This window comes from Lissotriton helveticus, chromosome 6 (genome assembly GCF_964261635.1).
Source record: "Lissotriton helveticus chromosome 6, aLisHel1.1, whole genome shotgun sequence".
NCBI classification, from domain to species: Eukaryota; Metazoa; Chordata; class Amphibia; order Caudata; family Salamandridae; genus Lissotriton; species Lissotriton helveticus.
Window position 1 is genome coordinate 699,029,989 of NC_136067.1, and position 15,552 is coordinate 699,045,540.

The 15,552-nt window shown below is 42.4% G+C and overlaps 1 protein-coding gene and 1 non-coding gene across 5 annotated transcripts in view; one reads left to right on the forward strand and one right to left on the reverse strand.

Moving 5' to 3' along the window:
* The window catches only part of SNX14 (sorting nexin 14), a 647,427-nt gene that overhangs the window by 273,670 nt on the left and 358,205 nt on the right, over nt 1–15,552 (reverse strand). For all 4 annotated transcript variants that reach the window (XM_078648164.1, XM_078648163.1, XM_078648162.1 and 1 more), the window contains one exon: nt 12,466–12,601. In XM_078648164.1, coding sequence (XP_078504290.1) covers nt 12,466–12,601 — 136 coding nt within the window. The remainder of the gene's footprint in view (nt 1–12,465; nt 12,602–15,552) is intronic.
* On the forward strand, nt 1,500–1,690 carry LOC144764305 (U2 spliceosomal RNA). Its single transcript, XR_013596489.1, has one exon. It is a non-coding gene; the product is annotated as a U2 spliceosomal RNA (small nuclear RNA).

Here is a 15,552-nt window from a genome sequence, read left to right on the forward strand (position 1 = left end):
GCCTACTCCCTGTTCGTGACGTGGTCCTTATACCACTATTTTAGTATATGGTTTGCAACGCCCCTAGGGCTCGACTGTATTTTGTGCAACTTATTGTATGATAATTAAGTATCTTGTTATGTGCTTTGGCCTCTGACCTCATAAAGAGTTCAGAGGGGTTGTGTTAGTAATAAATACATATATATTTTATATATAACCTGTGTGGTGTCCTTTCATTTGGTATTCAAGGGGTTACATATGGTAAAACAGCTGGCTTCACATGCTCTCTGACGTTTTAGCCTAAGACTGCTTTGTCCATGCTACCACTAGGATAGCCGGTCTATAAGGTTGACTTTACAACCAACACCATAAGGGTTGTTTGGACTGGTGCAAGGTGCTCACTAGAATAGTGAACATCATATACCAGGCCAACTTCTCACATCCACTGTACCTCAGTTTGTAAATACATAGCTTAGAAAATGACTCTCTTCTGATTGGCACTGCTCATTGAGGCATCTGTGCTGTGTATGCTTATGTCCGATGGTAATATATTTACCATCTGCTTAGGTGTGTGAAGTACTGCACCAGTGTATAAGAGAGGACTGTGTGCATACTTGTTCTGAGTAAGATTGCTGGTGTGAATGATTGCATGGGGCGTTGTCTTCCATCTCAGTTTAATGTGTGTACATCTGTTCTGCTCTTCTTTGCTAGATAGAGGAGTGGTGCAGCAGCCAGGGCACCTGACTCCGGACCACGGTGTTCACGGTTCGATCCCCGGTGCCGGCGGCAGGTTAGTCCAGCACCATGTGACTCTGGGCAATAGCTCGCTTAATCTTACCGATGGCCCCCAGCGCCTTGACATCCTTGGGTAATTGTGCGCTTTACAAATACTGGATAGGTATTATGATTAGAAAGCTTTTCCATACTACCTTCTTTGCAATTGTTACTGTAAAGAGAATGAGGAGAGATGGCAGAGAGCTCTCATAAGTGTGCCATTCATTCTCTTTGTATAATATGTGTGTGTCATGAAAAACGCCTGACATCCTACATTAGGTGGAGTAGCGCTTGAAAACAAATTAAATACTTGTAAGAGGGGGTTATGGAGAGATGACGGGCACTGTTGGAAGGTGTCAGTGATGGAATTCAAGGAAAAGGAGGTCGTTTTGGGGGTGCCACTAAAAACTTGTCACACCGGGCACCACCAATGCCAAGGCCGGCCCTGGACCAGACAGTAATGATTTTCCATGGCCCCAGACAGGAATGGTCACCAATACCTGGGACGTTTTGAAGGTCAGTGGACCCAGCTGCAGCGAGGTGCCTTTGATGTCACTGGGCATGACTCTGGGAGCCTGGAGAAGGCCTGAAGCAAGGGCCTCCTTTCCAATGACACGTGCGGAGCTCCTGCTAGGAGTGGAAAAAAGAGGGGAAAGTGCCGCAATCAACGCTGCGAAGGCAGACCCCGGTCCGGGTCAGCCAGGTGGATTTCTTCGGGAGGCGTTCATCCTGCCACCATTCTGGTGATCACTTCTCTGCCTTTTGGCTAAGATCAAATGTAGCATTTGTTCTTATCAGTTTAATATCTGATACGTCCTCTATCTGGGGACCATATATTAAATTGATTTTTGGAACAGGGAGATGGAATAGGAGCTTGCTCTGTCCACTCCACGCATCAGCCTGGTATTGCAGTACCTCCAGGAAAGGTGCACTTCCCCACCCAGGGAACAAAGTGCTGTTGAAAAATAGACGAGAAAACGAAACTAATGCTTCACTGCCAAACTCTGTAAAGTGGCGCTATTATGTTTGAATGCGAATAAAACCAACCTGCCCACTTTGCGGCCACCGTGTCATGCTTTATTTATTGATTTGTGTATTTTGAACTTTTTAAACAAATGTTTTCCTCCGTCCCGAGGCTGCACTTTGGAAAGAGAAAAATGACAGAAAAAGACGGCGTTTCCAGCAATGGGGTTTCTTTTTTTAATCCGTTTCACAGGGGAACGAAAGGAGGAAAGGGGGTAAGAGCCATACCCCACAGACACAGTTTCCAGCAAGTTGGGGGTGGGGGGGCAAGGGGGAAGAAGAAGAAGAGGAGGAAGAGGAGGAAGAGGAGGAGGAGGGTGCGAGCGAGCGAAGTGCCCTTGCTTCTCAGGACAAGAAGGAAAAGACAGAATCCTTTTCCTTCTCTGCCCCCCCTCCCCAGTTCCCGAATGGCCAAGCCTTACCTATAGGCCTTGGCATCTATAAAGCAAACAAGAGCCTCCAGGATGCTTGGTTTCCAAAATTGTTATTTCCTGATTAGCGATTTCCTAATTCCAAATTCGAGCCTGTAGGAATCACTATAGGAAATCGAGGGTTACATACATTCCCATTTGCGATTCCCAAATAGCAATTTCTACTGATTCGCTATCTGGGAATCACCATTTTGGAATTCGTACATATGGCCCCTTGTCCCTTATGTTAGTATTTGTGCCGTTCTCTACGCTTTATCCATATAATGTAATCAAAGCTGAAGGTTTAAATGTGGAGACAGATTGCATTGCTCGGATGTCAGGAAAAGACTCATCTTTAGGTTCCCTCATCAACTTTCCTTAAGTTATCTATGGCACAGCCTTTGTCTCTATAGTACTCTGGAATCTTTCTGCATTGGTACAGGTGCCCCGGTGCATTTGTTCCAACCTGCTCTCTCGAAGTGAGCTTGCTCCCCTTCTCTGAAGTTCTTATGACAGAACGTGCTTCCTGCGCTCTTCTAACTGATATATGAGATGAAGACTTCTTGGGTGGTTAAAGCTTTTTGAGCTGACCCTAAGCAAATACTTTACTCCTCTGTATTTTCCCTTTCAGATCCTATAGGATACCACATTTTGACATACCTTTGGCTCCACAATTCTCCCTTTGTCTGTGTACTCTACTATCTCAGCTTTTTTGCAGCACAATTTTTTTCTCTAACCAGGCATTACTCCAGTACTTAATCTTCATGGTTTCTTTTTTTTGGAATAATTGCAGGCTGTTCCTGGACTCTGTCTTTGAAGATCTCCGAATCAGGACAGATCTTACTCCTTGAATATTTTGAATTTCTCTACCTTTGCACTGGGTTAGCAATCTTTCAGTTCAGTACAATCACTATTCAGTTTGATCTTCTCTTACAAACTGGACAATTCAGTGCCACGTTGTACTGTATGCTGGATGGTTCGTCTTTCTCTCATTGAAATTATGTTTTATTAATGTGCAAAAAGTTCCGGTTGGGCATGGCTCTCCTTCCCTCTCGGAGTACATCTGCCATCTTGCTTTGCAGTGTCCAGGGACACACATTAGACCAAGACCAGACTCTTCTTTTCCAGGCGAGGCTTACATTTTGGGGGTTCCCCTTGGCCTTCATCATGCTGCTGGTTTGTTTCTTCACTGTGGCTTGGGCTGATGCCACAGTCCAGACAGCCAGCTTTAAGGTAACCTCTTTCCAGCTATTTTCCTTCATATTTTGTTTTTGTGTTTGTGATTCACTGTTTGGAAGGAACTGGTCAGGATTTAAAAACTCAGTTCATCTTTGGAGTTGCACAGCAAACGCTACAAGACATTTTTGCCAACTTGTTTATACTCTTCTTCCTTATGGTGGGTTTCCATTGAGGGAAGACCTCATAAGAATGTTTTTAGGTTTCCTTGGAAAGACAAAGATTCTACCTAGATATCTGCTCCTTCTATTTTCTAGGACAGTATGCTTACATAGAGATGACCAGGAGGCCACAGAATTAAAATATTTCATCCATTTTTTTTTTTAATATGAATGTATTTAGGTAGGTACAATCAAACCAATGCAACCATGAGAATAGTATAAAACCATGCATCTTGACAACGTACCTGCAATCAATCCAGCTGGAAAACAGTTACATAAATTAATTCAGCTTACTCATACAGAAAAAAGGGGGACGTTTTGCATAGGTTGCTACTCTGTTGCATGATGGAAAAGGTAAATATTATTGTTTTGTAATTGAACACATAATCCTAATCAAAGCAGCACTGCCTTCTCACACAGTAAAGAGACGTACAAATTCAGATTCTTGATTCAGGGGAATTGTTTTATCTTGACAATGCACATATCTTTTAACATCATAAAAATAGGTAGGCCAAACCTTTTCCATAGTACACAATGGCAGAAAGGAGCACAACAATGAATGAAGGAATAGATATTAAAGTGTGCAGTTACTCCAAGGAGTGTTCGAGTGCTAAAGTTGGGGGAGAGGAGGTAGCCTAACGGCTATGGCGGTCGATCTCAAATCTGGGGAACCGGGTTCGAGTCTCGGCAATGACGCTCAACATCTTGTGATTCTGGGCAAATCACTTAATCTCCCCTTGCCTAACAAAAAAATGAACGTGTCATTGTGTAACGCAACCAGTGCTCATGTAAAGCACACCGATACCTTCGGGTCAAGTTTGCGCTATATAAAATGAAAAAAACCCAAAAAAAGTTCCGAGAGCTAAGGAAAGGGCCACTGAATTAAGACGTAAATAGGTGAGGCTTTAGGGAAGGCCAATACTAGTGGGATCCTGCGCAGCACAAAAGGAAGTTGATCCCAAGCAGCCCCAGCTAATACAGAGAAGGAAGGGCCTCCACATCTTCACTGACAGAATCTAGGGAAAGGGAGAAGCATGGCGAGGTGGAACGCAAGTCGCTCAGGGGCACATGAATTTGTAGTCGCGAAATAAGATATTTTACGCCTTGATGATGAAAAGCAGAACAGGGGATCATATGGGCATTAAAGATGGTCCTCTTCTTTAATGAGAGCCAGTGTAATTTTTGTAGATGATGAGAAATATGATCGTTATAGGAAATGCCCAGGATTAAACGGGCTGCTGCAATCCTGCTCAATGATAATGTGTCCACTACATATTGAATCTGGTGTTGGACGCAATCTCTTAACTAGTTTTGATGTTCTTCAGTGTGGCAAAAGAGAGAAAGTCGGTAAGGGAACCAGACTATCTTTGACCTGACTCTGCGCTGCCTATTGTTTAAGGACTACTGGGGCATTAAAACGCTGCTAACATTCTCGCGGTGTTGCCGCAACCGTGAACTGTTTTTTAAGAAGTACTTAAGAATTGTTTTAATTACGCTTTTTAAGGAAAGACTACACAGTTAAAAGGCCGCTTGCCCGCACTTTAAAATCATTCAGCTCACCCACTGTTTTAGTGGGGTTCAAAGCCCTTCAATTTCAGTGTCAGCGCCATTTTGGGAGAGGTATCGAGAGGATACTCACCCTTTTTCAGCTCCATTTTGGAGTGAGCTCTAGTGGTGGGCTGATTGCACTTGCCTGCCTATTTAAGACGGGCAATGCAAGCGCACAGCGAACCAGACTATATTTGACCTGAATCTGCGATGGCTATTGTTTAAGGACTACTGGGGCATTAATACGCTGCAAACATTCTCGTGGTGTTGTCGCAACTGCGAACTGTTGTTTAAGAAGTGCTTAAGAATTGTTTTAATTACGCTTTTTAGGGACAGACTACACAGTTGAAAGGCCGCTTACCCGCACTTTAAAATCATTCAGCTCACCCGCTGTTTTAGAGGGGTTCAAAGCCCTTCAATTTCAGTTTCAGCATCATTTTCGGTGAGGGATCGAGAGGATACTCGCCCTTTTTCAGCGCCATTTTGGAGTGCGCTCTAGTGGTGGCCTATTTAAGATGGGCAATGCAAGCGCGCCCGTCCGCACTCCGGACGCGCTTAGTGCCCTCCACGCTGCCTGGTTCGACAGAGAACAAGGTCGAACGAAATATTCCAGAGAACAGCTGATGAATATAGGTAAGAGGGAGAGTAAAGGTCACAATCACCCGTCGCATGCTATGGGCCACATGAAAAAGCCCCTTAACTGCGGACTGATTAATAGCAGATCGCTAGTTAAACACCACCTGGAGGTGTCTGTTCTGATAGAAGACTTTAATCTGGATGTACTATTCCTAACGGAGACGTGGACTAGCGTCGACACTGTGGTAGAAATGGGACTCGCCTGCCCTGAAGGTTATAAAATCCTTCACAAACCGAGGGCGGCGGAGTGAAGGAGGAGTGGGAGTGATTTTTAAGGAGGAGTGGAATTTTGTGCCACTCAAGATAGATGATGTTATAGAGATAGAAATCCTGGGCTTTTCGCTACAGGAACCTAGAGGCAGCCTACTCACAGGAATAATCTGTTACAAACCCCCAGGACACGATACTCAATATCAAATACTCTTAGACACAATTACTAACCTGACTCTAACTTATTCCAGAACGATCATACTGGGAGACTTTAATCTGTGGGATAACGGGAGCGCTTTGAGGCACACATGTATGAATCTTAATCTACAACAACGGGTAAAACAATCTACTCATCAAGGGGGGCATGCCCTAGACCTCTTGTTTGCCAATCAGTCCGAGACTGAAGTGTTAAATATAGTACCACAAAGCTGGACTGATCATTATTTAATCCATTTTAACATTGTGTTACCCTGCTGAGAGGATAATACTAATCGTCCAGTGACATACCGGAGAGGAAGGGAGTGGGCAAAATTAGGAAGAAATAGGACGCACCCGATTTTCCCTAATGTAAACACTTTGGCCCCACCGCTACAGTAGAGGAAAATTACAAAATATATTGTAACCACATAACTGACAACTTGGACCAGCTAATCCCAGTAAAAAAAGCTCAAAAATAGGAATAAAACCACAGCCCCCTGGTATAATGAAGAACTGAAACAACTACATGTGTTATGTAAGAAAGCTGAGAGGAAATGGAGAAAGAAGTACCTAGAGCTAGATAAGAAAGAACTGTGATCAGCTCAGGCTAAATATAAGGAGCTTATCTTGAAGTCTAAAGCAGACTTTTATGCTAACTCCATTTTACAAGAGCCCAATAGTGCTAAAGCTCTTTTTAAGATCTTCAAGGACCTCTCTAACAGACTTGTATGAGCAATAAAGTGGCTGCATCGCAGAAACTTTGCGATGAGATTGCCTTCCATTTTAAAGACAAAATTGCCAAAATTGTCGGAGATTTCCATCCTAACAATATTGGTGATCAGGATAATCCTGCTCAGAAGTCGGATGTGGAACTGCGGCTGACAACCTCTCTGGAAAATTTCCAAACCCGTACCGATGCCTGCCTCTTTTAACAACTTGGCACACAGTAAAGTAAAGTCCACATTTGTAAAGCGCACAATCACCCGTAAGGGTCTCTAGGCGCTGGGGGGCCGTCGGGAAGATTAAGCGAGCTATTGCCCAGAGTCACATGGTGCTGGGCTGACCTGCCGCCGGAGCCGGGGATCGAACCGTGGTCCCCAGATTCCAGCGTCAGTCGCCCTGGCCGCGGCGCCACACCTCTTCCACAGTCTGTCCTCAGACTCTCCTCTTGCTCCCCTTCCACACAAAATCTGGAAGACATCTGGTCAAGACACCCTCCCCTGGCTGCGACAGATCTGTAACCAATCCTTGGAAGAAGGTATGGTTGCGGAGAGGTGGAAGCAAGCAGTGGTGACACCTTTGATTAAGAAGCCCTCACTGGACCCTACAATTCCAGCAAGTTTTAGACCCATCTCCCTACTGCCATATCCGTTTAAAATCTTGGAATAGGCAGTAAGCAAGACTCTATCATGCTATTTGGAGGATAATCAACTGCTGGATAGGGACCAATTTAGGTTTCGCCCAGGTCACGGCACCGAGACGGCTTTGGCAACCGTGCTGGACAATTAACGAATGCGAGCCGACAACGGGAATGCTACTGTTTTAGTGCTTCTCGATATGTTGGCTGCATTCACACGGTGAGCAATTCAATACTGGTGGAGAGACTGGGGAAGATAGGGGTGAAAGGACGGTCTTTAGAGTGGCTACAGTCCTATCTATCGCGGAGACAACAGGTGGGGACCATGGCACCGTTCACCTCTAGTAAATCTCCTGTAGTCCATGGGGTAGCGCCCTATTGTTTTTAATATCTATCTGCAGCCCCTGTTCCACCATTATTAAATCATTTGGAGTCGACCTGGTGAACTACGCTGACGATACTTAACTGGTGTTTTCCCTGGAAGGGAAACAAGCAGTATCCATGGATACGTTTCAGGGGGGTATGCGTCAGACGGCTGGCTGGCTCGGGAGAAACTCTTTGCAGTTTAATAGTGGGAAAACAGAGGTGGTGTATTGCTCACCTGATAAGATGTCTAAGCACATACCACGGGAGTTTAGGCTCACCCCTGAGGAGGAACCTCTGGTCCCAGTCAGTGCGGTGCGTAATTTGGGGGTCCTGATGGATGTCAGTCTCCAAATGGAGTCGCAGGCAAACAAAACCGCCAGTGTGTGCTTCTCTTTGATGCGCATGTTACGGCAGATTCTCCCACTGCTACCTAAGGACTTGCGTTCCCTTGTAGTGAGGAGCATAGTGCTAAGCAGGCCGGACTACTGCAACTCCCTGTATCTGGGAGCACCACAGTACATCTTTCAGGGGTTGCAGAGAGTCCAGTCTATGGCAGCAAAGTTGGTGCTAAATAGGCAACGTAGGTCTTCCACTACCTAGGCCTTGAGAGACCTCCATTGGCTGCCTATCAAGGAAAGGGTCCATTTTAAATCGCTCTGTTTGGTATACAGAGCGGTACATGATCTGGGCCCAGTTCCTCTGCAGGAGAAGTTCACCTGGTACCATCCTAAGAGGCAGCTTTGCTCCTCTAGTGCAAATTTGATGACGACTCCCAGAATTAAGCGTTCTAGGATGGGGGGAAGGAATTTTAGTGTGGCTGCCGCACATCTATGGAATGAGCTACTCCAGTGTGTCAGACAAATCAACTCTCTGACCGAGTTCAGAAAGAGTCTGAAAACCTGGCTCTTTCCTAAGGACTGATTTTTAATTTCCTGATACTCTGGTCCGCTTGTATGATGGTCACTTTTTAGTCTAAGCGCGAGGATACCCGTAGGGTGGCAGTCTGCGCTATATAAGAATCTTTTACAATTACAATTCATAGGAAAGATCATAGAAAAGAAAGCAGCAATCTAGCTGCATAAAGAAATCAAGAAAAGTTTTACTATACAGGACTATAAATCTAGCATACAAGTACACTGCAATACAGAGACGGCAAATAAGCACATGGTCGATGACGCCGTCAACCTTACCACAGTATTTAGCATACATGACCATCAATCACTATTCAAGACCCTCTTACTGTACCAACAGACACCAATTCAGCAGATGAGTTCTTCATCCAGAATAGGAAGTATTCCAGTGACCTATGGCTAACCTAATAGGTTTCAGCGATCATCTTCAGCCTCTATGTGGAACAACTTTGTGAATTTCAACTGACAGTAGCACCAACTGTCTGAAAACCTGCCTCTCCATCATTCAAAAAGGACTTTCAGGAATGATCCAGTTGGATATACGCCAATTCACCTGGGGTGTATGCAGAACAACTCTTCTATTTTGGTGAATTTACTTATCTCTGCAGCTTTCGATACTGTTAATCACCCTCTTCCCTACTGTTTAGGTATTTCAGAGCCTGTATGATTTTCATACTACCTTTCTGGCCAGTATCCTTGAGAGATTCTACGTAATCTTGCACTGATCTGAAGTGCGGCATACCACAAGTGCGGGTATTGGGCCCATTACTCTTTACAATTAGTTCTTTGACTCAGTGTACTCTATGTATCCAATAAATAATCACACACAAAAATAAAAATATATTCAACCTGAATAGATGTGCCATGTTGGGGTAATCCAGCTGTTAATCAGAGACTGCAAACAATCAATGCAATCGTTGAGTGTAATTTGGGCCTGTCTAATAGAACAGGGACATAGTGGAAAATGAGGCTAGAAAAGTATACAGCATACTGAAAGAGTCATGCTAAGATGAAAATGTTTCCAGAGTAGGGGCATCTACCACTCCAAGCACAGTCAGTCTACTTTTTTATGACTTCTTCAGTGTGCCAGGGACACTAGTAGGAAGTTTCAAACGATTATGTAAAAGAATGAAACACCTGTAAGTCAGCCTATCACAATACCAAATAAATTAGGATGAGGAAGAAGACACTTAAAGGGAGTATAGTGAGTGATTGTTCAGCTACTTCTCAACTTTATTTTCGGTTACTGGGACTCAGAATAGTTAACTTCTGTCTGCAAAACAAAAAGATGCTCCTATTTATCTGTAAAAGAACTAGCCAAGTCAACTGAGCTCTGCATTAGTTCCAAATTCACACTTTTTTTTATAAAAACAAAATAAGGCTTCTTTCTAGCTGTATCCTTCTTCTGTACACCTAACAGTTTAGAGTAAAAACTGAGGCATTAGCATGCTAACCCTCCAGAAAATAGGCCCTCAAGCCCATGGAAATTTAGTAGATTTAAATTTCATTAAGTTCTTTAAAGAACATGCAATTACTTGTCATCTAAATCTCCAACATGGAGGAAGATAAACAGTTTTGAATTAGCTATCATTCTGAACACTATTTTATTTGCCCGAGACTGACAGAAGAAAATGTGCATAGGTTGCTGACCAACACAGCTCACCTTGTAAATAGACAAAAAGAAGATCCTAAAAGTAAAGCAAAGTAAATAACTTTAATCATCCAAACATTTGGGTCTGACTTAATATCGAAATTTTTAGTCGGCCCATTTAACAACATAGCACAAAAGGTGTGGAGAATAAATGAAGTGTTGTTAGTGCGTCAACATGCGTAGTAGTAACTGAAGAATCAAGCCACTTAAGATGAACCGTGGGACTTTTTAAATGAGAGAATAAATGAAGTGTTGTTAGCGTGTCAAAATGCGTAGTAGTAACTGAAGAATCAAGCCACTTAATAAGATGAACCGTGGGACTTTTTAAATGAATACTGTTGAACTATGAATATATGATCGGCACAGATTATTCAACCAGTTTCACATTTTGCATGCTCAAACACAAATGAAGAAAGGCATCATAATGAATTAATTTTAAAGCTCTCTCAATAATTAATTATTTTCATACAATGTTCAATATTTGATAATCAATTTTAAAACAGTACAACTGTGCCTGAGTTTACATTATATGGTAATTTCTAAAATATCACTAATGGATGATCTGAATCAAATATATGATATTGAATGTCATATCTGTGTGTATAACCTGACTGAGGTAAAACAAAAAGAATACAGGAAAACAAACCTCGTCCTAAAACACGGACATTTAATTGTCACAACATCCACGGAGATAAAAGCTATATGTTACTTGTTTTAGGCACCACCAACTGGGTATATATGCTGTGTTCATTACTAAAGACCATTAATTGTCACAGCCACAAGGTCAATTACAGCAATATTAGTTATTTGATTGAATATTCTTTAATGCAACTTAAGCACACTCAGTGTTATGTGGAAAACATAAAATTGCACACTCAATTTTGATCCAAACGCAAACTACTTGAAACCATGAATAAATATACTCTTGGTTTTGGGAAAATAAGTTGCACATTCAATAAGGAGACACACTTTTGAATTGAGAAACTGCTGTTTAACACAATCATGAATACAAACTTTATTTTGTAGTCAAATGTGTAAACGCTAGAAAGGTAATACACACACTATCTTTTGGGGACTTTAAAATAATTTGCAACCTTTTATTGAGTGCATACCTTAATCAACACACTTTGCATACCTGGTGTCAAACATGCCACCTCTGCACCACACAGAAAGTTGATTAAGTATGTATTTTGATAACTAGCACAAACAAGGTTCAAATCAAGACTTCAGCAACTAATTCAATAAGATAACCAACTATGGTGCTACTTTTAAAATGTCGTATTGGGTACTGGTCTTGCCAGACCTTATAGCACATTTCTCAGGCCAACGAAAGAACTGAATTGCACAGCTGTTTAACTAGAATGTTCTCCTTCAACCAATGTAATAGCTAATTCGAGAAAATAAATACAATACCCGAAGTAAAAAAAAGGTGCACCCCTCAGCTGCAGTCTGTAGGACACTTTAGTCTCATCTGCTTTGAAATAGTTTAGATGATGAAAATCATCCCTGGAATGTCTCGGCCTCGGATTTCCTTGTATTATACCTTTGAGTTTCTGGCAAAAGTATGCAAATATTACAACACCAATATCCCTGATATATTTAATTTTTGAGGAACAGCTTTCAATCTGATAGCTAGAAGTAAAAATGTCTGGCCACTAATTTAACCTTTTCACTTAGCTGCATTACAAACATAAGAAAACTGCGAATTGCACTATATTTATTTTTCAAGGAGAAGTTACTTGTCCAGTGCTAATTTCTAGTTATTTAATTTCTACCTAATCTACTTTGCTACAGCACCGTTACACAGCATAAAGCCACAGACCACACATTGAAGACTGACATTTCAGGAGCAGGTACTCCTTCATTGCCTCCTCCAATGCATATCTCACACTCAATCCATATGCACTACAATGTACAGAAAGTGAATAAGACTATTATATACTCGCCTCTTTAGGTTTCACAAAATGAACATAACAAAACATGAAAATATTATCTCACGACTCACCATGTCATTTTCTGTTTCCGTCATACCATGGTTTGGTAGTATAGCGCCCTCCATCGTTGTTGCACCTTTAAATACACCTTTGATTTTGTTTCCTATTTTGCTGATTCCAAATGATTCTCCTCTTTTTTGTGTGCTCCTAGGAGTCATATGTAAAAGAAAATATAATCACAAAGTAAAATGTGGCACTGGTTTAGAAAGCAGCTGTATGCAGGAAATAAATTATTAGGCCCGCGGATTTCGAACATCAAATACAGCGGGTTTTATATATATTTTAGTGTCTTCATAGCTAAGTAAAAGGAGCTATAAACGTAAGGTAATCCAAACTGAAGGAGACACTGTAAACTCAATGCTGGGCCAGTTTATATGCAATGTTCTCATGAAGGAGAGAGGACGGTAGATTTTTTTCCCCAATGCTACTTGCCACATGCAATTCCTTTAAAGTTCCTTAAAGCGGAGATGTCTTGCCCTGTTCTTTTTTTCCACGACATGGCATCTTATTTTTTCCCCCCAAGGTGAACTCAATAATATGTGAGCCCAATGGAATCCATTGCCTATTTCACAAGACTACATTTAACAGATTCTAGCTCTTTTGAAAGAAAATAAACCCAAAATCCACCCTCATTATCAATGGGGATGGTTACTGTCCCTTGATAGTAGACTATGATATAGTAGACTATGATGTGGTCGGAGTCGTTGGCAGTGGGAATATAGTACAAGAGCTCAAGCCCATTTTACATACAACCACGGCAGAGAGATGGACTACTGGCTCTGCCGGTTTAAGGTCTATTTAGTCCCACATAAATGGATCCCTTGACTACACTTGAATGGGATATGTATATATGTGTGTGGTTCACTGTGTTTGATAAAGTTGGTGGCTGTTCTCATGGATACTGTGTGCACTGCTAGACAAAATGGTGTATTTTCCCTAAAGTCTGTTTCTGTCCATGTTGGACATTATTGCAGAAATGCACATGTTGCTCAGAACCCATATTGCTTAGACTTCATTGGTTGGTGGTGGGGCTTCCCATTTCTTTCATTGGTAGTATACTTTCAATCCTGCTCAGTACAAATCCCCCAACTTCATGTTCACATACAGTTGGATGAACACTGTGAATGAACTAGTTCGGAGTCCAATCCACGCTGTGATTTTGACCAATTCTTACTGACCTGGTGATACATGCATGTAGAGCCCGCAATAGCTAGTCAAAGGGTCAAGATGCACCTCCCCTGATAGAAGATGATGTACATTTTTCAACAAAGCTTGACTTTGGTAGGCTCATGCTGCACACCTGTGTCCTCAAAGTTTGCTAAATAAAGGTCACCTTCAGTCAATGACAGGCAAGACCCAAGCTCTCATTCCTGAACTCCTTGAAATTTCGACCAGGACGAGTATGAGGAGCTGAACTGCCCTGAGAGGAGAGGAGCAAACTAGCATCTATACCGGAAGCTTACATGAGGAGGAAACATACAGGGCGAAGTGTGCTTTTCATATGGCCAGACCAGCCTGCTGCAGGACAATGCTGGGCATACTTACTGCTTGGACCCAGCTGAAGTTTAAGAACTCATGGTCAATCAGAGGGGGTGCTCTCCATTTGTTGAAGGAAGAACAGTGGCAGCAGGCTGCAAAGTTTTGCATTCAAATAATGTTAAACTTGTTTTCCTTCTTTGTCCAGATTTTGCGTGCTCTACGTGCAGGTAGCACCAGGTAGTCAGAACTGGTAAATAACAGTGTTGATTAGACTCAGGACTAGTTCACTTCCAGTGCTCAACCAACTGTATGGGGAAATGGAGTTGGGGGAGTTGCACAAAGCAGGGTTAAAAGTATACTACCAATGAAAGAGATAGGAAACCCCACCACCAATCAGTGAAGTCTAAGCAATATGTATTCTGAGCAACATGCATTCCTGCAGTAATCTCCACTATTGAAGGTGTGTGGAATAAACAATCGTGGCCAGTTCTCATGAAATTCTCTTTCCAAAATGGTAGTTTGTCAAAGGATTACGATAGGAGATTACCAAAATGAAGTCATAGCTTTTCCTGTAATGGCATAGCCTATTTTAAAGCTACAACGAGTGAAATATGCATTACAATGCATTTGTTCCCATACTTTTCATTACATTCACTACCCACTTCCGACTATATTTGTCCCTGATTGTTGGTCCTTTCAGCACAGTAATTTTTAGACGTTCTACATTATGTTCTGGATTGACTCTTCTCCCTGGCCTAGGGTCAGGGAGAGATGGTCCTGTGCTCTTCTGAATTAATTGTCATATTCATCCAAAAGCTACAAGATTGAAAAAGACGATTTCATGCACTGATGTCTTTTTCCTCATATTGGGGACCCTCTTAGGAAGATGGGTGACTCCTTTCACTTGAACTATTAAGTGTGGGATGATACTCTGGCTATTGGGAGGGGTCGCTCTTTCGTAGACCTTCACAACATTTAATCCATGACACGGACTCTGGAACTACATATAGACCAACTGACTTACTGAGCTAAGGAAATGATACAGCAGTAGACAAATAAGCCAAGGAGCTAAACATTCATGCAGTCCAGTTGGCCTAGATACAAAGTAAGGAATATGCTACTTACCAGTATGCATCTGTTCTTGGCATAGAGGGCTGCAGAGTGGTACATTTATGAATAGATCGCCATCTGGTGTTGGGCTCGGATGATTGCACTTTGTTTTTCTTCTGGAGAAGTCTTTGTCGTCATAGGTGACTCCTCCTCTCGGTGTTAGTGCGCATGGGCATCGGCTCCATCCTTAGATTGTTTTGCCATAGTAGGGTTAGATGGAGTAGTGTAGTGTAGTACATAAAGATATGCCCATGTAAATGTATCTAAATAAGATAATGTTGGGACAGACACAGGTTTCCGGGGAGGCAGGGAGGGCATGTACCACTCTGCAGCCCTCTATGCCAAGAACAGATGCATACTGGTAAGTAGCATATTCCGTTCGAGGCATATGGGCTGCAGATGGTACATTTATGAATAGATTGTACAGCAGTTACCTCCCTAGCGGTGGTCACCAGTGTCTGTCGCAACTGTCTGAAATAGAGTTTTTAATACAGCTTGGCCCACTCTGG